This window comes from Haliotis rubra, unplaced genomic scaffold (assembly GCF_003918875.1).
Source record: "Haliotis rubra isolate DU_JTF1 unplaced genomic scaffold, ASM391887v1 Scf309, whole genome shotgun sequence".
In the NCBI taxonomy this organism is placed as follows: Eukaryota; Metazoa; Mollusca; class Gastropoda; order Lepetellida; family Haliotidae; genus Haliotis; species Haliotis rubra.
In genome coordinates, this window is record NW_025766979.1 from 963,300 (window position 1) to 990,801 (window position 27,502).

General features: G+C 41.9%; 1 protein-coding gene across 1 annotated transcript in view; it reads left to right on the forward strand.

Moving 5' to 3' along the window:
- The window catches only part of LOC124283059 (homeobox protein cut-like 1), a 126,562-nt gene that overhangs the window by 23,061 nt on the left and 75,999 nt on the right, over positions 1–27,502 (forward strand). The window contains 3 exon segments of the mRNA XM_046719079.1: positions 1,977–2,087; positions 13,553–13,679; positions 15,467–15,604. Of these exon segments, the coding sequence (XP_046575035.1) occupies positions 1,977–2,087; positions 13,553–13,679; positions 15,467–15,604 (376 nt within the window).

Consider the following 27,502-nt stretch of genomic DNA (forward strand, 5'->3'; position numbering starts at 1 on the left):
CAACTGGTGATCACATGACCTGATCACATGACCCAATCAGTTCTGAAACCATATGAATTTGATCTACATCCTCGTGTGTGTTTGTGTGTGGAGAATTGGGGCAGATGAGACGTGGCATAGATTAGGACAGGCTCTTGTGGATGCTGTAGAGTTGGGCAGAGGATGTCCATGAGTTAATCAAAGTTAGGGGATTCTGGTTTAATACGTTTTGGGTACAGATTTTTTTAAAATGTGAAAACTCTGCAAACTTTTCACTCACTGTGGTGCTTTCATTTTAGTTTGATCAGTATTTTCAGTGTTGCTTGTAGAGATTACAATAGTTAGAATATAGGAGGGGTCACAGGTCAGAAGAATAACCCTTGAACAAATTAAGCCAAATTGTGGGCATATGAACCCTGATACCTGAGTAACTAATAGTCTGTTGCCTCTACTGACTGCACAAGTTTTACTATCTCATGAACAGATGATGGAGTTTTGTTACCATAACGATTTACACATGGTCACATGTTAGCGGCGTTCCTGTGATCAATTGTGATCAGTTATTGATTGGTTACCCTGTACCAATGTCATGATTGATTTTGCTTCTCAATAATCAGTTGTAGAGAGAAATGATATTTATACACATTGATTATTGCCCAAAATCAATGCCGAAATCAATCGATGATTCACGCCAATGGCCACAGCTTGAGTGTGATCGATCAAATAATTAAATGTTCGCTGAATAAATCAATTGATAATCAATTAAAAAACGACTCGAAAATTATGCAGGAACTTTTCATTGTGACCACAATAAACATGGTAAAGAGAACTATCAGTTTGAAATATATACTCAGTTAGCTTATAAACTTGTCCATGGAAACTTGGAACATGTCTGTATTTATCCTCGGCTAATGTGTTTAGCATTTTTCTAAATCATTCTATTAAATAGAGAGCATGTTTTGGCACTGACTTTTAGCTGGGATAATGTTTTTATGTATACTTGATACTGATGGTAAGGTAATGAGAATTGAATGTTTCATTGTGTCACACAGCCAAGAACCTAATATGTCTGTCGAGAGGAATCATTTACCCTGTAAAGTTACCCAACTCCAGTTAAAATTCTCAGTTTCTTTTTGCTTTTGTGCTAATTTCACTCGCGTTTATCTGATGCAGTTTTTAGAATTTAAGGTAATACATCAGTAGCCAGAGCTGTTCCATGGGAAAGCACATAAAAACTCAGAAAAGCGTGATTTCTCAGTTTTGGTGAATGCTAACTTATATGTTTACCCGCCAAAACAGTGAAATGGTACAGCTCACTTGATGGGCAAGTCAGTATGCCCAGATATAGTTTGGAAGAATAAAATATATTTCTTTTCAAACATTTCTCACCCTCCATCCACCATGTTTGTCACAGATAATCCAGAAAGCACGGCTCAGCGTGATGCAACATAAATATGTGTCCAACTTCCTTACAGTTATTTACTTGACCCTGACTGATATTGATTGAACAGGAATTAAATATGCATGATGTAGATAAGGTCAGAACAACATGGCCACCTGTCTGTGTCCCAAACTAGTTTGTGAGTCATATTGGCCACCCAATACCTATTATTGTTGCCAAAGACTTTCAGCCATTGTGACCACCTAATCAACATAGTAGTGTAAGCTGACCCCAGCATTCTGGAATGCAACAGGCCAAGCCTTCTTGGTCACCAGGATCACCTTTGTGGTAAATGATAAGCCCAGTTTGTTGTGAAATGTAGACTTTGCGCATTTCAACCACCAAATTGACTTTGATGTATTTGGTGAACACAGTTTGTTTTTAAATACCAGAGGCTTCGAGCCTTTATGGCCAGCAAATCGAGATTGTAGTACTAGCTAAGCAAAGTTTGTTATGTAATGCCCAGGGGAGACAAGAGTAAGTCTTTGTTCATGTTGAGGAGTTTGCAAAGAGTACCTGTTGTGGTTTGTTTTAATTTTGTTGTTTATTGTTGCAGAAAGATCTTGACACGACTGCCACAGAACTCGCCAATCGCCAAGATGAAAGTGACATCTCCAGAAAACGTCTGGTGGAACAAAGTAGAGAATTTAAGAAAAACACACCTGAGGTAAGCAGACATTTACATACTGCCATGGCTTGTCTTTGTTGATTACAGCTGGATGATAGACAAGTCAATGGCTGTCTGTCATTCCCCCTAATACTCCTCATCTACTATTAACACAGAATCTGAATTCGTTTTTATTGTGAGAATGAGTGAGTGGGTTTGATTTATCACTGCTTTGAACAATATTCTAATATTCTGGTCATGTCATAGTATGTCTGCTTGATGTGGAAGGAAAGACCAACGTTATACAGGTTTCCGATGTTTCACCCGTGAAGATCCGGGTTAGAATCGGTCTCCAGCAACCCATGTTTGTCATAAGAGGCAACTAACAGGATTGGGTGGTCAGCTTGATGACATGGTTGACACATGTCATTGTATCCCAATTATGTAGATTGATGCTCATGATGTTGATCACTGGATTGTGTAGTCCAGACTTACCAACCACTGTCATATAGTTGGAATATTGCTGAGTGCGGCGTAAAACAACAAACCAAACAAAGATTAGATGTTTATCCAGAAACATGGGTATGGTGCTAAGTTCTTAACGAACCTGAAATCAAGTCAGTATTTGAACCCATCATGTTTCTGGCGTGCCCAAAGGTTTCGGCTCACCTCAGCTAGTGTTGTCTATCATGACATGACCTACTACAGCCACATAGATACACTTTTTAAGAATATTATGTAAATAGTAGACATCTGCAGTATTACCAGTATTGCCAGAACCGTGAAGGTCCGGGTTAGAATGAACCTTCAGTAACCCATGCTTATCGTGAGAGGCGACTAACGGGATCGGGTGGTCAGGCTTGCTGACTTGGTTGACACATGTCATCGGTTCCCAATTACGCAGGTCGATGCTCATGATGTTGATCGCTGGATTGTCTGGTCCAGACTCGATTATTTACAGACCGCCGCCATATAGCTGGAATATTGCTGAGTGCGGCTTACAACTAAACTCACTCAGTATTGCTGATGTACACTGATTTAAATTACTAATGAATATTTGTCACATCTGGTTTTTAAAATGTTGATATATTGCATTTTTCAAAATCATGTATGTTGGCAAAAATTAAATAAGTGATAAGTGGAATTGAATAATGAAATTCTGAAATTAGAAAAAGCAAAACTACTCCTGACCAGCTTCCTGTTTATAATTGGTCCATTACCTGTTGTTGACTGTAGTAACATTGCTGTAGATGTCAACAACATATTGGTCAATTTCAAGTTATGTGGATTATATGTATTGGGTTCATAACAAATAACTTATTAAACAGTGTGTGAGTACATTGTACATATCATGATACATAAAATATTGTAGCAATATTGCAATACAAAAGCCAGGCTACTACCCTTCATTAGTAAATAGCAGGTCGCCTGTATTTTGGAAGTGGTGAAATATGGCAGTAATGCTTATATAATATATGTATGGTATTTTGAACTCCTACCAGAACGGAACTCATCTTATCAGTATGTGCCTCTAAAGTCTTGTACACCCACACCTGTATCAGAGGAATTGCAAAATCATCCTTTCCAACTACACATGTTTATTTTCATGAACTCTGAAATTGAACAGATGGAGATATACTGTCACATTGAATATTTGTCTCTGTGTAAATGTATTATTACTGTTATCATTATGTTATAGGGGCCTAGATCATTTACATTATGGCTGTGATGAGCCTGGGTGCATAATTTCGAGAAGTTCTTATCGTCAGCTCATGGGAACTGATCAGAGAACATGGGTTGGTTCGTAACATGTTGTCACATTATTGAATCTTATCACCGGAACGCCGCAAGTGCCAAACCCTTCCAGCTGCAAGGTTTACAAACTTCTTATAAGTATATTCATTATCAATAAGTAGCTTCCCTGTACTGACATGTGTAATCTGGGTTCAAATTTTGCATTAGTGTGTTTGTAGTTTCCACAAGTCGTAGGGGTGAGTTTTACCAGCTGATGGCCCACTTAGAACCTCCACTCCCACTTGGAAGGCCAAGTTTGAGTTGAAAATTGAAATTATCTCCAGGTATCCAAAATAGGAAAGGTTGCATATGATAAGGGAGGTCATGCTTGCAATTTTTTGAAATACAACAAGAGTTCAAATATATATTTTGGTAATCAGGAGGTGTGCTACAGGTGGAAGATCCCACACTGCTTTCTTTCTGCTCACCGATAATGATCCCGTGTTGTCGTGCTGTGTCTAGTCATTGTCTGGAAAGCAGCATCGATGTTCAAGTTCACTGATTTAGCCATAGTCCCAGGAATCTGTCCATGATCTTCAAATATAAAGTCAGGGCTAATGTATGCCTTAAAAATCAATTAAAATCAATTAAGTAATGACACAATATAAGATTTCAAGCGTATTATTAATGCACATAAATACCTTTGTACGTCTAACATTTAATTTCCGTGCGTATCGTGCAAATGGAAATCTATTTCGGATAAATACTTGTCAAGTTTCTTTTACGAAACACGATTTGACACATGAGGAAACCCTGACAGTAGGAATCCCTTGCGTTGCCATGCAACGATATGCGTCACTATTTTTCGATTGGCTAAAAACTACACTGTTCCTATTTATATCCAGTCGGACCTGACATTTCGCGCATCACACGGTCGCTCAGTTATTTCTCACGCGTCTTCAAATACAAATACTAGTACATGGTTGGAAATAGTGATCGATGAATCGTCCAGACAAACCACATCACCAACTCGCTCACACAAAAACATGTCAGTACTCCTTCAAAATTCTCAGTACACCTCCACTTGCAATATGATGTGTAAGTACACTCACACCCCCAAAAGTTATCTGGAGCCCTGTAAAGTGATGGAATGTGGTGGTTAACATTGGTTAGATATGAAGCTTTTAAAGATTCTCAAGAAACTTATTGCTACCCATGTCTCCCCCCTGTTGTGATAGATTCAGTTATTCTCAGGACTAGGAGTCAGGACAGTTTTCTCAGCAACTCCATTGCCACACCTTTGTCTACCACAATCTTCCAACCTCATATCTACCACTTGATGCATGCGACCATCTCATTTCGAACACTTTATGCATATTACTTTTTTCTTCCACCTTATGCATGCTACCACCTTGTATTGAAAACTTGATGCATGCAACCATCTCATATCTCCCACATTATGCATGTTCCCACCTCGTATCTACCACATTATGCATGTGACCATTTTGTATCTACTGTATATTACTGTAGATAAGCCAAATTTTAAACAAGCAGTCTGTAGAAGGGGGGTCATCTTATCTTGCGTTACACTTTCATCAAACTTTTTTCCAAGGGGTAAGAAAACGACATTGTACCGCTTCGCATTAACAAAGAGACAAGAGAAGATGACTTTGTCAGTAAAGACGTCGAATTTGCAATTAAACATCACTAGACAAGATTATTTACCTTTTAAGTTCTAATTTGCTTTTTCTGGTTATTGTATTATTTGCAGGGATTAAGATTACTGTGTGTATTTGTCTCGTATATAGAGCCGAAAATAGCAATCAGCTTTGCACACATTTCCCGTCGATCAACGGGTGATTTATTTAAAACATACACAATAATATTACGGGATGAATTCTGATGCAGTGATCAGTAAAATATAATACATAAAACTATTATTGAACCCAAAGTAATATATCCTAGCATTGTATAATTTTAATTACAGGTGTTGCTCTATAAACGTAAAATATGTATAATCAACACTCAGGTTATATACGAACCCTCATGAACATGGTAAGCCCAAGTTGTACGTACATGGAATGAGGTGAAGTAAGCATGCCATTTAAATTCACACACGTTTTCAGCAATGTTACTGAAAAGTACCAGTCTATGGATAACAAGGCGGTAATCAGTTCGTGATTGTTGATAATATGATCTGAAATTGCTATCGCTGTTGGAGCGAAAAAATGTACCCTCACGAACATGGTAGGCGGAAGTTGTACGCACATGGAATGGGGTAAAATAAGCATGCCAGTTTGTTGACATGTGATCGTCCAGCTACAATAAGTGTGAGTTTTAGCAAAACAAAATATGTTATCCATTTTCTGCCATGTGAGTAGACACAATATGATTGTGAATTCTTTGAAAAATGGGGACCAAAGTTTTAATTATCGGTAACTGCCAGTTGTCTGTGGTCTGAGTTTGCCGTGATTAGGACCCCATCGCGGGGATCAGCTTAGGTACGAAACATACCATTTTGACACGGATGTTAAGGGTCAAGTTAGGGGGTCGGCTTATCTATGGTAATATATGGTACCACATTATGCATGCTACCATCTCATTTCGAACACTTCATGCATATTATCACGTCGTATCTGTCGTCTTATGCATGCTATCACCTCATATCTACCACCTTATGCATACAACTACCTACAGCTCACTGATGACCTCCTCATGTCTCCCCCTGTATCAACTACCATCCACCACCCATTGTCCACCACATCGTGTCTTGTACCTCATTGTCTACCACATCTACCACCAGTCTCATCTACTACCTCACCTACAATCTTGTTGCTACCACCCCTTGTCTATGGCTTGTCCTCTCACACATCTACCAATGAGATCTAATCATTGAAATTCAGGTGTGTCTGAGACAGTGATATGTCATGTTGAACCAGTGGAGTGGATTGTCATTCCTTCTATCAACCACTGATTGGCCCGTCCTAGACTTGATTATTTAATGTTGCTGTGATGTAGCTGGAGTTCCTCTGACGTAAAACGCCACCACCATTCAGGTAGGAAGTGGCAGTGGGGTGCTTGCCCTGACACCTGTTGACCAGATCCTGGTGACTGGGTCATGATCTCACAATGTCGGACATGGTGTGTGACCGACCAGATGTCCTGTATGGTAACACCGCCCACGACTACACATAACAACACACATAATGTGTGATACAGCATGTTAAAACTCCTTATCTCACTCTGCCATCCGACTATTTTCTTGGTCAGTTGATATTATATCAGTGATACATAATATTACATGCCTTGATATTCCTTTATACATACCCTGAAGGGATGCTGTAAATATTTCATATCATGTTCATGCTAATGGGCAAAATAAGTGTGATGCTGCTGCTGTTGTTGCTGATGATGATGATGATGATGATGATGATGATGATGATGATGGTTGTGGTGATGGTTGTGATTGTGATGATGATGGTGGTGGTGATGATGGTTGTGATGGTGGTGATGATGGTGATGGTGATGATGGTTGTGATGATGGTGATGGTGATGATGGTGGTGATGGTGATGATGTGATGATGATGGTGATGATGGTTGATGGTGATGATGATGATGATTGTGATGATAGTGATGGTTGTGATGATGATGGTGGTGATGGTTGTGATGATGGTGATGGATGTGATGGTGATGATGATGATGATATGATGGTTGTGATGATGATGATGGTGATAATGGTGGTGATGATGGTGGTGATGATGGTGGTGGTGATGATGGTGGTGATGATGGTGGTTGTGATGATGGTGATGATGGTTGTGATGGTGATGATGGTTGTGATGATGGATGGTTGTGATGGTGATGATGATGATTGTGATGATGGTGATGGTTGTGATGATGATGATGATGATGGTGATGATGATGGTTGTGGTGATGATGGTGATGGTGATGATGATGGTGATGATGGTGATGGTGATGGTGATGATGGTGATGATGATGATGGTTGATGGATGATGGTGATGATGGTGATGATGATGGTGATGATGATGATGGTGATGATGGTGATGGTTGTGATGATGATGATGGTTGTGATGATGATGATGGTGATGTGATGATGGTGATGGTGATGATGGTGATGGTGATGGTGATGATGATGATGATGGTGTGATGATGATGATGGTTGTGATGATGATGATGGTGATGATGATGGCTGTGATGATGATGGTGGTGGTGATGATGGTTGTGATGATGATGGTTGTGATGATGGTGATGGTTGTGATGATGATGTGATGATGATGATGATGATGATGATGATGATGGTGATGATGATGATGGTTGTGATGATGATGATGATGATGATGATGATGATGGTGATGGTGATGATGGTGTGGTGATGGTTGTGATGATTGATGATGATGATGATGATGGTTGTGATGGTGATGATGATGATGGTTGTGATGATGATGATGGTGATGATGATGTGATGATGATGGTGATGTGATGATGATGATGATGATGATGGTTGTGATGATGGTGATGATGTGATGGTGATGGATTGATGTGATGGTTGTGATGATGATGATGATGATGATGATGATGATGGTGATGATGATGGTTGTGATGATGATGATGATGGTTGTGGTGATGATGATTATGGTGATGATGATGGTTGTGATGGTGATGATGATGGTTGTGATGATGATGATGGTTGTGATGATGATGATGATGGTTGTGATGATGGTGATGGTTGTGATGATGGTGATGGTGATGATGATGTTTGTGATGATGATGATGATGATGATGATGATGATGGTTGTGATGATGATGACGATGACGATGACAACCCTACTTAACCTGATATATTATACAAGATACTCTAATAATCGATCCTTACGCTCTGATACACCACACACACTGATTACACAATCTCAGACACAGAGATTGATATAGCATCACAGACACCCTGAAACACTTTTTCACATACACAGATACACTGTCTAACATACACTACACATTATCTCATCTACCCTGTACACAATCCTACGTACCCAACGCACTACCCATCCTATCCCATATATACTTACCTACATAGTATCCCTCCCTGTAACAACCCTACAGATTCTACATACTATCCCATCTACCTTGTATGCAATCCTAAATATCCTACACACTATCCCACTTACCCATTATACAACCCCGCCCACCCTGTATACAATTTTCCACACTCCCTCCCTCCAATCACCCCCCCCACCCTGTATACAATCCTTCACACTATCCTACCTACCCTGTATACTATCCCACCTACCCTATAGTATGATATCCCACCTACCCTACATACAATCTTCCACACTATCCCACCTACCCTGTATACTATCCTCCCCCACCCTGTATACAATCCTTCACATTCCGCCCACACCCACCCCTACCCAGCCCTGTATACTATCCCACATGCCATACAAAGTATCCCACCTACCCTGTATACAATCCACCACACTATCCCACCTACCCTGTATACAATCCTTAACACTGTCCTCCCCCAGGCTGTATACTATCTCACCTACCCTCACCACTATCCCACCTCCCCTATGTACTATCCGACATACCCTGTATACTATCCCACCTGTCCTACATACAATGCTCCACACTATCCCACCTACCCTGTATACAAACCTCCACACTGTCCCACCTACCCTGTATACAACCCTCCATACTTTCCCACATGCCCTGTATACTATTCAACCTGCCCTGTATGCTGTCCACCTACTATACTATCTCAACTTTCTTGTATACAATTCTTCCAAACTATCCCACCCACCCTGTATACAATCCTACATACCCTCCACACTATCCCACCTACCTTCCACACTGTCCCACCTACCCAGTAGACTACCCCACCCACCCTGTGTACAACCCTACATACCCTCAACGCTATCCCACCTCCCTTCCACACTATCCCACCCACCCTGTATACTATCCCACCAACCCTGTATACTACCCCACCCACCCTGTATACTATCCCACCTACCCTGTATACTATCCCCCAACCTTCCCTCCACACTATCCCACCCACCCTGTATACTATCCCACCCACCCTGTATACTATCCCACACAACCCTACCCACCCTACCCTCACTATCCCACCCAACCTGTATACAACCCCTACATACCTCACACACTATCCCACCCACCCTGTGTACCCTACATACCTTCCACACCCACCCTGTAGACTATCACACCCACCCTGTATACAACCCTACATACCCTCCACACTATCCACACTATCCACCCACCCTGTAGCACCCATGCTGTCTACATGCTGTCTGATCCCAGTCCAGTGTTTCTGGCTTGATTAGAATGAAACAATTGCCCTGTGCCTGAATATCCCAGTCAAGTCAGTCACCGTCCACAGGAAATGAAGCTAGTGGGGAGTTTATAGAACTAATTAAAGTAGAGATAACGAACCAAAGGGGGGCAGAGACAGCCACAGGCTCATGGTGCTACGTATATCACTGGGTAATTTGAGAGGGAAGCAGAAAGACTGAAAATCTATTGCTGCAGATGTCTTTTTTCCTGCTTATATAATGCATGGAATCAGGTTTTTTATTGGCTGTCTGAAGGGGAGGTGAAGTTTGGTTGAAGGGGCCAGCATCACTTTCATTAATCTTTGATGTTGCTACTCTATAAACATTCCTTGTTACAGACCGCTCTTGCTGGGATAAACTGTGCCATTGTTTTGCCTCGCTCAATGATGTTAACCAGTTGGTTGATCGCCTGAAAGAAGGATGGGGAAGGGGAGCTGGGGATAGATACAGGGAAGGGTGATTGAGAGGCTGTGAGGGCAGGGGGAGCGAGGGAGGAGGCTGTAGGGTCAATGGGGAGAGGACAATGGGGACAAAGGTGGGGAAGATTATCGGGTCGAGGGGACAAGAGCTTGGGGTCAAGATGAAGATGACTGGGGGAGTGGGTGGGGTCAGGGTAGAGGACAGTGGGGACGCAAGTAGGGAGGACAGTTGGGTGCGAGGATGGGGAAAATTTGGGGGCAAAGGGGAGAGAGCTGTGGGGGTTGAAGGAGACAGGATTGTGGGGGTCAAGAGAGAGGACTGGGGGAACAAGAGGGAAGAAAGTTAAGGCAAAGGCACAGTGTGGAGAAGATAGCGGAGGTCAAGGAGTGGAGATGGTGGGGTGTGGGGAAGAGGACAGATGGGGTTAGGAACAGAGAACAGTGAGGGAGGGGGCTGTGGGGTGACAAGTTGAGAAGCTATTGGACTACATGGTAAGAATGAGCAAGGAACGACAGAACACTCCATTGCAGGGTAAAGGCGGTGATATGTTTGTGTATGTGCATGTGTGTTCAATGGAATCAGGAAGACATTGGTGTAATGACTGAGCGTAAAAGCTGACAGTTCATTATTAAGAGCACCTGCAACAGGTATTAAGGCTCACCTTTAAGTGTACTTGCAGCAAAGGGGTACATGTATCACGGGTACATACAGCGTGTATTTGAGTTATCATTACAGGTACAGTCTACAAGATGAAAGGTCATGGTGAAATGCTGTTGCAGCAGGGCAGTTTTGGTAGAGTAACCTTGACCTAGCATGACAGCTAATTGTATCCTTAAGCATTTCTGACAGTTACGGGGAAAGGCTCGGTAAATTGGTAAATAATTCGCAAATGGCATTTAACAGTTTGCAGAGGAGCATTGATGTGTAGGAACCATTGAGGGTAGAACTTAGAGACAAATATTGATTGAGGAACCACCCACTGGGAGATATTACCAAAAACTCTACTTCATGTCACTGGTTGAGCAGCCGCAGCTATAGCGACAAGCATCATCTCGTCACATTTGGCTTGTCGTAAGAAGTCATATATTGGTGTAAAAATGGTAATTGCATATAAATTGAATTATATATTGCTGGTTACATTTCTTGTGCCATTCACTGGCATATTGATTTCAGCACCTCATCGTGGTGTGTTTATCTCCTATATTTCAATCGCCGCTTCCTCCAACATAAATAAATTAAATGTCTATTTGTCATGGTTGTCACTGAAAGAATGATTAAAATATGAAATTCGTAGAATTCAATTTTCATTTTGGTATTTTTATCATGGCACATGACTGTTATTCAAATGATTATCCGAGCATTTTTATTCAGACTAGGCTTTCTGTCAATGAAGACTATTGAGTATTGTGCAGTCAAGAAATAACGTATACACACCACAATGATAAGATATTTCTAACCTGTAATTCATGCAAGGAAATTTTATGCATAGGATTTGAGTTTCATACTTGAGTTTGTCAGTCATTGAACTTTACAAAGTATGGCACATCTATTGCATCATTGAATGGCTTGACATGTCCTCAAACCATTCAAATTTCGGATCATGGGCCAGCACTATCACTTTCCTTCAATCATGGTCACATGGTAAGAATTGTAGTTCATGGTCCTTCAGATGATCAACTGAATCATGGTCCAATCAAAACCTTAATCATGGCCCAACCAAAACACTGGATCATGGTCAAACCGAAACACTGGATCATGGTCCAACCAAAACACTGGATCATGGTCAAACCAAAACACTGGATCATGGTCAAACCAAAACACTGGATCATGGTCAAACCAAAACACTGGATCATGGTCAAACCGAAACACTGGATCATGGTCCAACCAAAACACTGGATCATGGTCCAACCAAAACACTGGATCGTGGTCCAACCCAAACACTGAATCATGGTCCAATCAAAACCTTAATCATGGCCCAACCAAAACACTGGATCATGGTCAAACCGAAACACTGGATCATGGTCCAACCAAAACACTGGATCATGGTCAAACCAAAACATGGATCATGGTACAACCAAAACCTTAATCATGGTCCAACCAAAACACTGGATCGTGGTCCATCCAAAACATGGATCATGGTCCAACCAAAACATGGATCATGGTCCAACCAAAACACTGGATCATGGTCCAACCAAAACACTGGATCATGGTCAAACCACAACACTGGATCATGGTCAAACCAAAACACTGGATCATGGTCCAACCAAAACACTGGATCGTGGTCCAACCCAAACACTGAATCATGGTCCAATCAAAACCTTAATCATGGCCCAACCAAAACACTGGATCATGGTCCAACCAAAACGCTCGATCATGGTCCAACCAAAACGCTGGATCGTGGTCCAACCAAAACGCTTGATCATGTCAAACCAAAACACTGGGTCATGGTGAATTCACTGACTTGTACACTGAGTCATGGTGTATCCACAACAGTGGATCATGGTGGAGCTGATTCACCAAATCATAGTGTAAACAGTACACTAGATCATGGTCTAACTGATACTCTGGATCATAGTCTAACTGATTCAGAAGACCATGGTTCAACTGACACACTACTTCATTGTTTGGCCTTTACTGATATGCAAGATCATTCTGTAATTGAATCACTGGATCATGATCTGACTGATTCACTAAATTACAGTGTATGTATATTCCACGTCATCATCTGACCAAAACATTTGACTTGGTGTTGGTGATAAACTAGACAGCTATCTTCAGAGACATTATATCATGAAACCAAGAAACTACTGAACAGTCTTGAAGGTTTTTGCCTTTATTGGAATGTCATGTGGTGCAATGTTGGAAGCGCCTTGGTTTGTGTGTCGTGACTGTTGCTATGACTGTTGCCGTGGCTGTTATTGTGACTGTTATTGTGACTTCTGTTGTGACTTCATGTGATTCTACTGCATGTTGTTGCTCCATTGAAGTTACAGTGGATCTCTTATCTTGCAGGACATTCGCAAAATAGTAGCTCCAGTTTTAAGAAGTTTTCAAGGCGAGATCGACGCTCTTTCAAAACGCAGCAAGGCAGCAGAGGCAGCATTCCTCTCCATATACAAGAAATTAATAGATCTGCCAGGTACTGTTCAGTTTGTTTCTTAATATGCTTCACATTCTGCTCTGTCCCACAAGACCCTGTCCCTGTGTTTCAGTATACCAATCTTTCTGTCCTACGAGACCCAGCTATCTGTGTATCGGTCCTACATGTTCCGCTCTGTCCTACAAGACCTTGTCCATGTGTCCTTGTACATCAGTTCTACTTCTGCTTATTCCTGCATGTTCCGTTCTGTCCAATAATACCCCTTCTGTGTGTCCCTGTACATCAGACCTACATGTTCCGCTCTGTCCTATGAGACCTCTTCTGTGTGTCCCTGTACATCAGACCTACATGTTCCGCTCTGTCCTACAAGACCCCTTCTGTGTGTCCCTGTACATCAGACCTACATGTTCCGCTCTGTCCTATGAGACCCCTTCTGTGTGTCCCTGTACATCAGACCCATGTTCTGCTTCTGCTCTGTCCTACAAGACCCTTCTGTGTGTCCCTGTACATCAGACCTACATGTTCTGCTCTGTCCTACAAGACCCCTGTTCCCTGTACATCAGACCTACATGTCCCTGTCCTATTCTGTGTGTCCCTGTACATCAGACCTACATGTTCCGCTCTGTCCTATGAGACCTCTTCTGTGTGTCCCTGTACATCAGACCTACATGTTCTGCTCTGTCCTACAAGACCCCTTCTGTGTGTCCCTGTACATCAGACCTACATGTTCTGCTCTGTCCTACAAGACCCTTCTGTGTGTCCCTGTACATCAGACCTACATGTTCTGCTCTGTCCTACAAGACCCCTTCTGTGTGTCCCTGTACATCAGACCTACATGTTCCGCTCTGTCCTATGAGACCCCTTCTGTGTGTCCCTGTACATCAGACCTACATGTTCCGCTCTGTCCTATGAGACCCCTTTTCTGTGTGTCCCTGTACATCAGACCTACATGTTCTGCTCTGTCCTACAAGACCCCTTCTGTGTGTCCCTGTACATCAGACCTACATGTTCTGCTCTGTCCTACAAGACCTCTTCTGTGTGTCCCTGTACATCAGACCTACATGTTCTGTCTGTCCTACAAGACCCTTCTGTGTGTCCCTGTACATCAGACCTACATGTGCTCTGTCCTATGAGCTCTTCTGTCCTATCAGACCTACATGTTCCGCTCTGTCCTAGACCCCTTCTGTGTGTCCCTGTACATCAGACCTACATGTTCCGCTTCTGTCCTATGAGACCCCTTCTGTGTGTCCCCTGTACATCAGACCTACATGTTCCACTCTTTCCTATGAGACCCCTTTCTGTGTGTCCCTGTAGATCAGACCTACATGTTCTGCTCTGTCCTACAAGACCCCTTCTGTGTGTCCCTGTACATCAGACCTACATGTTCCGCTCTGTCCTACAAGACCCCTTCTGTGTGTCCCTGTACATCAGACCTACATGTTCCGCTCTGTCCTATGAGACCCTTCTGTGTGTCCCTGTACATCAGACCTCCTACATGTTCCGTTCTGTCCTACAAGACCCCTTCTGTGTGTCCCTGTACATCAGACCTACATGTTCCGCTCTGTCCTATGAGACCCCTTTTCTGTGTCCCTGTAGATCAGGCCTACGTGTTCTGCTCTGTCCTACAAGACCCCTTCTGTGTGTCCGTGTACATCAGACCTACATGTTCCTCTCTGTTCTATGAGACCCCTTTTCTGTGTCCCTGTAGATCAGACCTACATGTTCCTCTCTGTTCTATGAGACTCCATGTTCCTGTACATCAGTCATACTTCTGCTCTATCCTACACATTCTGCTTTGTCCTACACGTTCTGCTCTGCCCTATCAGACCCAGTTCCGGTGCTGGACCACGCACTGCAGATCCAGAAGAAGGCACAGCGGGCCCAGGACCTTGAACTGGAAAACAAGCAGCTACGGGAGACACTCGACGAGTACAATCATGAGTTCGCTGAAGTAAAAAACCAAGGTCAGTTTGATTTAATTACACATAGTTGAGTTAAGATAAGTTCTCAGCATCATCCTACTGGTCCTCAGAGGCAACCAAATTGGATGTAGTGGCAAGGCTCTGTGACAGCTAGTTTAGTGGCTTCAGAGAAGTGACAAAATGAAATATTGTTGGCTTTGGCTTCAAACCACATACACTTGCACAAATGTCAGCCCAGAGTCATGATCATGGGTTCAAATCCTAGTTATGCTTATTGGTTTGACAGCAATATCCTTATTTGAGGGAATACTGTACCCTCACTTAGGAATACTGTTTAGACATGAACAGCAACTCACTCACTCACTCACTAATGGCAGCACCTTGCTGCACTAATGGCAGCATCTTGCTGCTGGTAATGGCAGCACCTTGCTGCACTAATGGCAGCATCTTGCTGCTGGTAATGGCATGATGTAAATGATGATTACACCAATGTTGCCGAGTGATGGGGTAGCTCAGTGGTTAAAGCAGTCACTCATCACGCCGAAGACTCGGGTTCTATTGCCCAGATGGGTACAATTTGTGAAGACCATTTCTGGTGCCCCTCGCCATGATATTGCTGGAATATTGCAAAAGTGGCGTAAAACTGAAGTCACTCACCCACTCACTGATGTTACATGAAGTAGATGTCTGAATAACAATCTGTTCAACAGTGACATGGCATTGTATGCAAGATTATAACATTGATGGTTGGCCATGCTTTGTTCTATGCTGTGATCTTTTCATTTTGACTTGAAGCTTTGGCAGTTGTGAGTCTGTGCTAGACTATATTGAGGTTAAGTCTGTGTTAAAGAATAGAGTGTTTAGTATTCCTAGCACAAGGATAGCTTGAAGGGACAGAGCAATGTAGTTTTGACAAAATCCAGTGAGGCTGCCATGAATCAGGTGAATACGATACAACCATGAATATATCAAAACGATTAGGAATTTTTCAGTAATGCCATAACATGTCTTTGGTTGATGTTTTAGTCAACATGTATAGTGAAATAACAACAAAATAATTATTATCCCCCGCCGCGCGTTTAACGCGAAGCGGGGGATATAGTATTAGGCTCCATCTGTCCGTAGGTCCGTACGTCAGTACGTACGAATTGGAATATCTTAAGAACCGTTGACTGGATTCTTTTCATATTTGGTACCCAAGTTCATCACAGTAAAAGAAAGGTCCCAGTCAGGTTTGGTGACCTTGACCTTCATTTCAAGGTCACAAGGGGACTTTAACGTTTTACCCTTGTCAGCGAGATATTTCAAGAACCGTTCACTGGATTTTCTTCATATTCAACACCAAGCTTTATCTAGGGAAGGCGCAGGGCCCAGTCGATTTTGGTCTGAACACTCTGAAGATTTCAGCATGTTAAGCTGCATGTTAAGCTTGTCAGCGAGATATCTCAAGAACTGTTCACTGTATTTTCCTCCTTGGCTTGGATATCGACCATTTTTGCAAATCTTACTATGATCAATGACAAATTCAAGTAAAAAACTCTCTTTATTAACAATTCATGTATATTTCATTTTAGTTATTATTCATAAATTGAATTCATGAAGGAATACGGTTCGATTCACCGAATATGCAGGTGATTTATAATAGCTTTTTCAGTTTTAGAGTGTAACATGTACAAAATGACTAGGAAGAAGTATCCAAAACTTGAAGGATTGATATATACTCCAAACACACAAATATTTGTTAATTTTTTGAATCATGTAGTATTGTACTATATTTCCTTCGATAAACAACAAACACATTATTGAAGCATGCTGACCAAAAGAAGTTAAAAAACACCCAATTCTTTCATATTACTGTGCCTAGCCTGGCATGATTAACTATTGAAATATGTCGTAATATGGTGTCTTTCAGTGGCATTTAGAAGTTGTACATTGATGTCCAAGATATTTTTATATTTGGTGTAAAATTACAAAGAAGTTTAATCCATAAAAATATCTTGGATAGTAATATGGTGTTCTTTATGTTCTTTGAGTAGTATATTTAGCCTCCTAGGAATATATCCGAGTAATCATAAGACATGATGCCTGTTGTTATTATTATTTCGCCTGCATCCACCACGTGTCAGTTGGGCTGATGTATTGCTGTGGCCTACCAGCAGCCAGATATCTGAAAAGATTTAAAACTGTCACTACTAATGGCATCCTTACATTCCTGGTGGAGACACAGTCATTTGTCTCCTGCCCTGAATAACAACGACTTTTATGTGAATTGTGCACAGGTGATAGAAGTGGGAAGGGCTGTAGGAGGGCTGTGAGATCGCTGTAGTAGGTCTATAAAGGACCAGGTCTACATATCGGGAACATAGCTTTATTTCATATCTCAGTTTTGAAATGTAGTTTTCCCTATATAAAAGCCTGTATTTGTTTTTCTTCTTCTCCATTATTTGAATCCATACTTATGTGTTGTAGTTTGCTAGCATAGGGTAATGGCTTCTTGAATGTGAGCAGAGATGGTATCCTCATCATAGTGATATCCTCCTTAAAACTAATCTCATAACTTACAAACTAGACATTTGGTTGCAGATTATCTTTTCATTATTTTGACCCATGGTGTATAATTTTTACATTAGTGTGAAGTAGCCATAGGGGGATGTTGACCTAGCAGTGATCAAAGTATGGAGATTATCCCGTCGTCGTGATGATCTCTTGGCGGCATGTGGACCTGTACATATCGCACAGGTCATCAGGGGTGGAAATAACCCATTGCCCGACGCCCGAGTCTAGTGTTTTTTTCTGTCGGGCAAGCAAATTTGTATATCACACTGTACCGGTGTCCAGTTGACTTTCCAATATTAATTATGTTGTTTATTTAAAAATCAATAAGAAAACGGCCGGTATAGTGGAAAAATTATCAGGGCAAGTGATTTTACATGTGCCACTGTACCGGAGTACACTAGCAATTTTAAAGTTATTTCCACCCCTGTTCATAATTAGGTGAAGTTGAGCATTGTTGGTTACAGAGAGTAGCTGATCGGTGACCATATTTGGTATCACTTAACTAGTCAGTCCTTACACTGAAGCATGTCCCCTCCGACAGGTGCCTGTTAGGAACATGCCTCTGTTCACCCAACAGGGAATGGGTTCATGCTGGCAATAGTGGTGGTGACTGTTAACATTCTAGCACATAACAGGCGGCTTGGGTTGTACACTCCCCAGGGAGTTGAGAATAAAAAAACGTCAGTGGACACAGATCTGATGAGTAATAAAAAGACCATTCAATTTTTAAGAGAATTGAGCAGATATTGATTGGAAATAATTCTATAAATAATAATGATGATGTTAATAATAACATTAGTTTGCTGACAGTGAAGATCTTTGACTGCACTTCTTGTCAGTATGATAGGATGGTTGTTAAGGTGGCATGTGACCTTCATTCTTGGTGGTGGTACTGTTATTGCTGATGACTGGACGTGATTTCGAATGATCTTGTCATATATTACTGAGTAATCCCATCAGTAACCTTGAAGGAAATGATGAGTTGATGGTGACACCCATGAGGCTTTTTGTAAGGCTATTGTATTGGAGGTGTCAAAGGTAAAGAATTTGATAATGTTGTCGAGAGATGTTGCCGAACAATGGTGTAGGACATGACTGTCTCATTGACATCGTGTAGTTTCCTGCATCGAGAGAACAATAACATGCATTTGTTCACCAAAAATTCTTTGCCTGTGACCACTTCCCTATTGGACGGCTGACTGGTGTAGTTATTGGTACAACATAGTTACAGCAGGGATTTATCTCGAACATGGGAGTCCCGGGGACACCTAATTATTAATAATTATGTCTTAAATGTTCCCTCTGGATTATGGTTGCCTTTATCTGTGGGTACCACTGAGGCATACAGAAATGGAAATGAAAAAATATATTAAGTCATAGTTATCTTTAGTGGTATGCCTGTGAAGTTAAGTGATTATCTCCCTTGGCTGTGACATCACAGCACAGTTGTTTGAAAACCCTTAATGTAATTTTTCTGTATGGGCCACGTACAAGACGTGTGACAGACTGGAAGTGAAACGTCAAGTTTTTCTTCAAGGTTTTCAACGACCATCGTATTGATTGATCATTGTTGTCGCATTAGTTTTTTGAACAATCTCTTTCATAACTTTTGTGTGAATATTAACTAGTGATTGGTCTCAGTTTTCCTGCGAAAACAACTCTCACAGCATTTGACTCCTGTGGACCCCTAATTATTAGTTTAAGGGTCTTTGCAGGCAATATAAGGGTCCTGTGAAGTACCTGTGTAGAGAACTGTATGTTTTGATGAAAATAATGTAGAGCCTGGAATGTATCATCGATCATGTGGACTGATGGGTGAAATGATGCATGTAACTGCTCTGATAGAAACAAACAAACACTTAACACAAGTCATAGATGTGTTGTGGGTACACTGAATAATATTGTGTCCATTCTCAAAATTTGTGCGTATTGGACGCACATTTGCGTGACGTGTAAAACCCTGGTTACAGTGGTATTACTTGTTAATTGTGAGAGTAGCTGGACCAAAGTCAAGGATGACACCTTGACATGTAAATTTCTAGGGCTTTGGTGAGTGTGGTTTTCTCCACTTTTAGCAATATTCAAGCAACATCATGGTCGGGACACAAGAAATGGACTTCACGCATTGTACCCATGTGGGGGTTACAGTGTCTGCCTGTCATGCTGGAGAGCTGGGTTCGATTCCCCACATGGATACATTATATGAAGCCCATTTATGGTGGCCCCCACTGTGATATTGCTGGAATATTGCTAAAAGCGGCATAAAACCATAATCACACACACACACACACACACACACACACAATCACTCACTCACTCACTCGGGTTTTGATCCTCAAGCACATGTAGCTAGTGTCTCCTGAGGCAGTAGGCTTTGACTGTTAACCTTCTATCACCTCTCAAGCAGCTTAGACATGTATACTTCTAAGGGAGCTGAGAATGAAAGTGCACACTGATCCTTTTGTCATGGCTAAACAATGTAGGTCCCTGTTGAATTCTTACTTTATAAATCACTGGTAATGTCAATCAAGGACACAGACTGGTCCAGAATCTGAACCACTAAACGGAGGAGAACAACCCTTTCACTGACCAATCAGTGATGCTGCATAGGTAATGTTATGCAATGTCATTGTGATGGATGGGTCCGGTCTCCAGGAGGAAACACTACAGTAGGGATTGCATTGTCACAGAGGTAAAAATAGATACAACAGCCAGCATTGTAATGCCTTCACAAAAAGGTCTTAAATGTGGACAATATTTTTAAAGTATTGACATTAGATGGGATCCTCAAGATTTGAAGATAGGTGGTGTCATTGTGATGTTGACATGATGGGATTATTTATGGGTTTATGTAGATATGTATGTCTTTACCATATTAAGATTGAATAATCAGCTGTTAGAGTTGATTTGAAAGGCAGTAGATGGGGAAATGTAGTGATGTGATGAGTGGGGGGGTGATGTGTTGAAGGGGAGAAGTGATGTGTTAAGAGGGTAGTGATGTGTTGGGGGAGAAGTGATGGTTTGAGGAAGGGTAGTGATGTGTTAAGAGGAGAGTGATGTGTTGAGGAGGAAGAGTAGTGAGGTGTTGAAGGGGGGAAGATGTGTTAAGGAAGGGTAGTGATGTGTTAAAAGGGGAGTGTTATGTTGAGGGGGAAGGGTAGTGATCTGTTGAAGGGGGGAAGTGATGTGTTGAGGGGGAAGGGTAGTGATCTGTTGAAGGGGAAGTGATGTGTTGAGGGGAAGGGTAATGATCTGATGAAAGGGGAATGGGAGTGATGTGTTAAGAGAGGGTTGTGATGTGCTGAGGGTAGTGATGTATTGAGAGGGGGTAGTGATGTGTTGGAGTGGATAGTGATGTGTTGAAAGGGGTAGTGATGTGTTAAGGATTGTGATGTGTTGGAGGGGATAGTGATGTGTGGGAGGGGATAGTGATGTGTTGGAGGGGATAGTGATGTGTTAAGGATTGTGATGTGTTGGAGGGGATAATGATGTGTTAGGATTGTGATGTGTTGGAGGGATAGTGATGTGTTGAGAGGGATAGTGATGTGTTGAAGGGGTAGTGATGTGTTGGAGGGGATGAGTGATGTGTTGGAGGATAGTGATGTGTTGGAGGGGATAGTGATGTGTTAAGGATTGTGATGTGTTGAGGGGGTAGTGATGTGTTTAGAAGGATAGTGATGGTGGTGTGTGTGTGCGTGTGATATGTGTTGATGGGTTGTGATGTAGGCTTATGCTGTGTGATGTTTTGAGAAAGATACTGAAATGTAGCATCGGGTAGTGATGTGTTGAGAGAAGTTAGTGATGTGTTGAGAGAAGGTAGTGATGTTTTGAGAGAAGGTAGTGATGTTTTCAAGGTAGGGGCCAGTGATGTGTTGAGAGGGACAGTGATGTGTTAAGAAGGGATACTGATGTGTTAAGAGATTATTCTGATGTGTTAAGAGGGGTAGTGATGTGTTAGGAGGGGGTAGTGATGTGTTGAGTTGGGCCAGTGTCGTGTTGGGAGGAACAGTGATGTGTTCAGAGAAAGTGATGTTCAGAGAGGGGGTTATCAGTGTGTCCTCCCCCTCCCCCTCCCCACCCTCCCGCTCATGTTCACCTCCGGAGCTATTGTGTTGTGGTGAAACAGCATCATGCCTGAGCGTATCAGGTTAGAGACTTGATTGTGAATTGATAATGTTTGGGATTTAATCGTCCTGAAAAGAAGCTATCTCTGTAGTGGTATTCCGCTGGTAGTTTGATTTCATTGTCCGTGTGGGGGTAGTCAGGCGTGAAATATTTAACCACAGTATGCAGGTCACTGTGGGATGGGGAGACGGCCAGAAAGAAGAGGCTCACTCAATTGAAAACTTTTAATTTGCTTTCTCAATGGGTGATGCAGACAGAACGATATTTGTGATTTTGATGTAGTTGATAGTTACGAAGTGATGGTTGACACGATCTTGCCTGTGTTCTGTCGTGTGCTAGCCAGGTCAGACAAGGTAAACGAACTTTGGAAGATCAGTAGTGATCATTTCAACACTAAATGATACCCTATAAAGTAGGGGAACTCGAGACATCCACAAGTAACCTGACACTCCAGATTTCCTATAAAAAAATCGCACTGTTAATATCGTTTTAAGGAAAAGGTTTTGCTTGAGGGGTTTTGCTTAGATAATGTTGGTGTTCAATGTAACAATGCATTGACTGTGACTGGAGACCTGTCTCAGGTGGGCTGAGCTTGTACTCCTGAAGTGATGCAGGTGTTGTTTCGGCCGATGCAGCAACTTTGTCACCCCTCCTGCCACCCCCTCACCTCACACAGGTAAGATGGTGATCGTGCTCATCTCACTCACTCACTCTGTGTTTAACATCTGGCTGTAAGTAGGGGGATAGAGGTTTACTGTTGTCTTTATGTGGGTTTGTTGTTGCCAGTCAGGTAAAATATTCTAAATGTCACACCAGCTTCACGTTACAGTAATCATACGGGCCTCTTGTTTGTAGTGATCGATTAGCTTCAATGTAAGGGTGGATGAGCTATCCTAAAGGAGATATCCTAACTGTTGCTGGAAGGGTATTGTATGCAGATATTCTGAGGCAAGTGGGCTGGGAAAGCGTTATGCATCAGAGTGAACATATTCAACCTTGACTTAACCTGTTGAGCAGACAGGGAAGCTTCAGATTTTGCTGTATCAGTAGTCCCTGCACGTTCTACAAAGGCAAAGGCGATTCATTTTATCTATCTGACTTGTAATTTATTGAGAAGTTGGCAGCTACAGCAGGATGTGGGTCACAGTGGCTGGAGGAAGACAATCAGCCCTGTCGTCTCTGTCAGTCCCAGATGCCTCTGGACTGGTGACAGAACAAATGGACTGATACAGTCCCTACTGTTCATTCTTATTGCTCTCATGCTTAGCCTGGAACAAATGTTCCCTCCCGCTTAGCCTGGAACAAATGTTCTCTCCCGCTTAGCCCCACGACAAATGTTCCCTCCCGCTTAGCCCCACGACAAATGTTCCCTCCCGCTTAGCCCCACGACAAATGTTCCCTCCCGCTTAGCCCCACGACAAATGTTCCCTCCCGCTTAGCCCCACGACAAATGTTCCTTCCCACTCCCACAAAATGTTCCCTCGCTCCCGACAAATGTTCCTTCCCGCTTTGCCCCACGAAATAAATGTTCCTCCGGCTCCCGCTAAATGTTCACCCGAATGAATGTCACTCCCATTCAAGAATGGAAAACAAATGTTCCACTCAAGTTCAGGTCAGATGCTCACTCCCACTCAACCTAAGGACAAACGTTCCCTCTGCTCAAAACAAGGACAAATGTTCCCTCCTGCTTAGAATTGGATAAATGTTCCCTCTGCTCAACCCAAGGGCAAATGTTCGACTCAACCTCGGAACAGATGTTCCCTCTGCTCAACCCAAGGACAAATGTTCCACTCAACCTCAGAACAGATCTTCCCTTTGCTCAACCCAAGGACAAATGTTCCCCTCAACCTCGGAACAGATGTTCCCTCTGCTCAACCCACGACAAATGTTCCTTCCTGCTTTGTCTGGGACAGATGTTCTCTCTGCTCAACCCAAGGACAATTTGTCTGGGACAAATGCTCACTCCCACTCATCCCCAGGACCGATATTCCCTCTGCTCAACCCAAGGACAAAAGTTCCCTCTGCTCAACCCAAATACAAATGTTCTCTCCACTTAATTCCAGGACAAATGTTCCCTCCAACTGATACCTTGGAAAAATGTTCCCTGTATGAGCAGCATGCTAATGAATCCATCCAGCACAGGGACAATGCCAACCAGAACACTCCTGAGTGTGAACTGTCAGGAGTCAAGACACACTTCAAGACAGTGTTTAACTCTTTCAACACCAGTCAACCAGAGGCATTTACTGCCATGACACCGAGTTCCCAGAGACTCTGAGGTCATAGATGAAGCCTATGTTTGTGAAGGAAATTATAAGCTTGTAAAACGTTATTGCTACTACATCCCATACACCATTTAAAAGATCTAATCCTACTGTTGATAAATATGAAGTTTATTTTTATAATATTATTCAAATAATACAACTACAACTTAAATAAATTTATATTTGAATGAAAATGCAAGCTTACATTTGTAACGTCCAGATAAACCACGAAAGGAGCAAAAACTATGGCGATTTTTTCCATTTGTGACATGTCATAAATTGCCCGTGCCTTTTTTCTTTTATATTTTCATTTTTACGTAATCAGAAAATTATTATAAAAAGATTTCTTAAACAATATGTATGGTCGCCTATTTCCGATATCTGCGGCTTTCCTTTCGGTAAAATGACATAACAACTGAAAATACCTCCGTTTTGAAGCTTCATTATGAATAACATGCGCGTGACAAATCGTTTGATGTCGGGCATCGTTAAAAGCTCTGAACATCAACAATATCACTGTACCCTTGCCAAGAGTATTTTCACAGTTGTTAGAAGCGATTTTATTGGATAAAGATTGGTTTCTAATGGCGGCTTTTTAAGCCACAGTCTGCTATAAGGGTTGTGATTGGTCAAAATCAGACCGTGACCTAAGGCAGCCAATCATATTACGGCAATGGATACCGTCCTCAGTAAAGCGAAATCTTCTAGATTTGGACAAAAGTTTTGGGTAAAATAATGCTATTCTGAACATATTAAGCAAGAAATCGCTACCAATACGTAAATTATGGAACTTATTGGACGTATCGTGCTAGGTTATGACCTGTGACAAAAATGCTTCATGTATGTATTTTTCGCATTAAACATCGTGTCCGGCGTGAAAGATTGAGGCGGCGAGAGCGAGATGTCACTTGTCAGTGACTTGACTTGCATTACATGATCGCACAAAAGATGGAAATAGTAATTTTATATGTACGTTTGACAACTTTTATGAATGCTGTTGTTGATTTTATTCATTAGTTTATTCAATTTATTTAATAATTTCCTCGAAACATCGTTACTTTGCTCTTTGACAATGTTATTGTGGACCCGCTGCCGAAGCATGTGTCCGAGAATCGTTGTTTTCAATAATATTGCGAAAAATAGTTTATAATTTTAATTCTGCTGATAATATATGATAAATTGAAATTTAATAAGTGTTTTCAGACATTGTGAAATGTGATAGATTTGATATATGAATCAAAAGTCAGGTAGGTTCCTAAAATTATGTCTCATTTTGACGTGACTACTGCCTGGCCGATTAATCGGCCTCCGGTGTCTGGGGACTCATAACGTTGTGGCCGATTATTCGGCCTGCGGTGTTGAATGGGTTAAGCATTCCATGAATCTCTGCTATACCTACGTATACCCCCACCCTTATGTGATAACATTGCAGAAATACCCACTGGTCATTCCTTCAAACTATCCTTCACTGCACATTGCATGATAAAAAATATCCCACTTGATTCTGTTTGAAGTTAGGAAGGCAAACAGGTAGTATGGGAAGGTATTGCTCTCTTGGTACTTAGCCGTGTTTGATGTCATCCAGGTAGACATATATAGACATGGCTATTACAGTAAGGTGCAGGCTGACGAATCAATGGTAGCTGCCATTGTGTATAGGTTCTGATTATAGCTGTATTGATCCTCTAATTGTTCTGATGGGAAATATCAGACAAGAAAATCTACTAATTGTATGATGTTTCAGTTTGATGTGAAATCAATGGACAAAGGAGCAGATGTGATATGATGTAGACAAAGGGTTGTTGTGTCTTCATCATGGTTGGCATGTTTCACCTGGTCGTACACATGCCTGTTGGGTGTTAGACATAATTGTTCACTTGCCTGTTGGGTGTTAGACATAATTGTTCACTTGCCTGTTGGGTGTTAGACATAATTGTTCACTTGCCTGTTGGGTGTTAGACCTAATTGTTCACTTGCCTGTTGGGTGTTAGACCTGATTGTGAACTTGCCTGTTGGGTGTTAGACATAATTGTTCACTTGCCTGTTGGGTCTTAGACCTAATTGTGCACTTGCCTGTTAGGTGTTAGACCTAATTGTGCACTTGCCTGTTGGGTGTTAGACCTGATTGTGGACTTGCCTGTTGGGTCTTAGACCTAATTGTTCACTTGCCTGTTGGGTGTTAGACCTGAATTGTGTTGGGTGTTACATGCCTGTTCACTTGTGTTGGGTCTTAGACCTAATTGTGCACTTGCCTGTTAGGTGTTAGACCTGATTGTGCACTTGCCTGTTGGGTGTTAGACCTAATTGTTCACTTGCCTGTTGGGTCTTAGACCTAATTGTGCACTTGCCTGTTAGGTGTTAGACCTTATTGTGAACTTGCCTGTTGGGTGTTAGACCTAATTGTGCACTTGCCTGTTGGGTGTTAGACCTGATTGTGCACTTGCCTGTTGGGTCTTAGACCTATTGTGAACTTGCCTGTTTGTGCACTTGCCTGTTAGGTGTTAGACCTGATTGTGAACTTGCCTGTTGGGTCTTAGACCTAATTGTGCACTTGCCTGTTGGGTGTTAGACCTAATTGTGCACTTGCCTGTTGGGTCTTAGACCTAATTGTGCACTTGCCTGTTGGGTGTTAGACCTAATTGTGCACTTGCCTGTTAGGTGTTAGACCTAATTATGAACTTGCCTGTTGGGTATTAGACCTAATTGTGCACTTGCCTGTTGGGTGTTGCAACACATGCCAACAGGCAAGTGCACAATAAGGTCTAACACCCAACAGTTGGGTGGTGCACTTGCTTGTTGGGTAGTGGTGCCAGAGATTAATCTTAATAGTGTCAAAATATATTTTCACTGGAATCACATCTGTTTCAAACTGTGCTGCTATGACAACCAGATTAAAAGTAAAGTGTTCATGCAACAATATTTAATTTGATTTAACGGTACATACGACAAACACAATTCATGTCATGCTTGATTCTTGTGATCTGCATCGATCCTT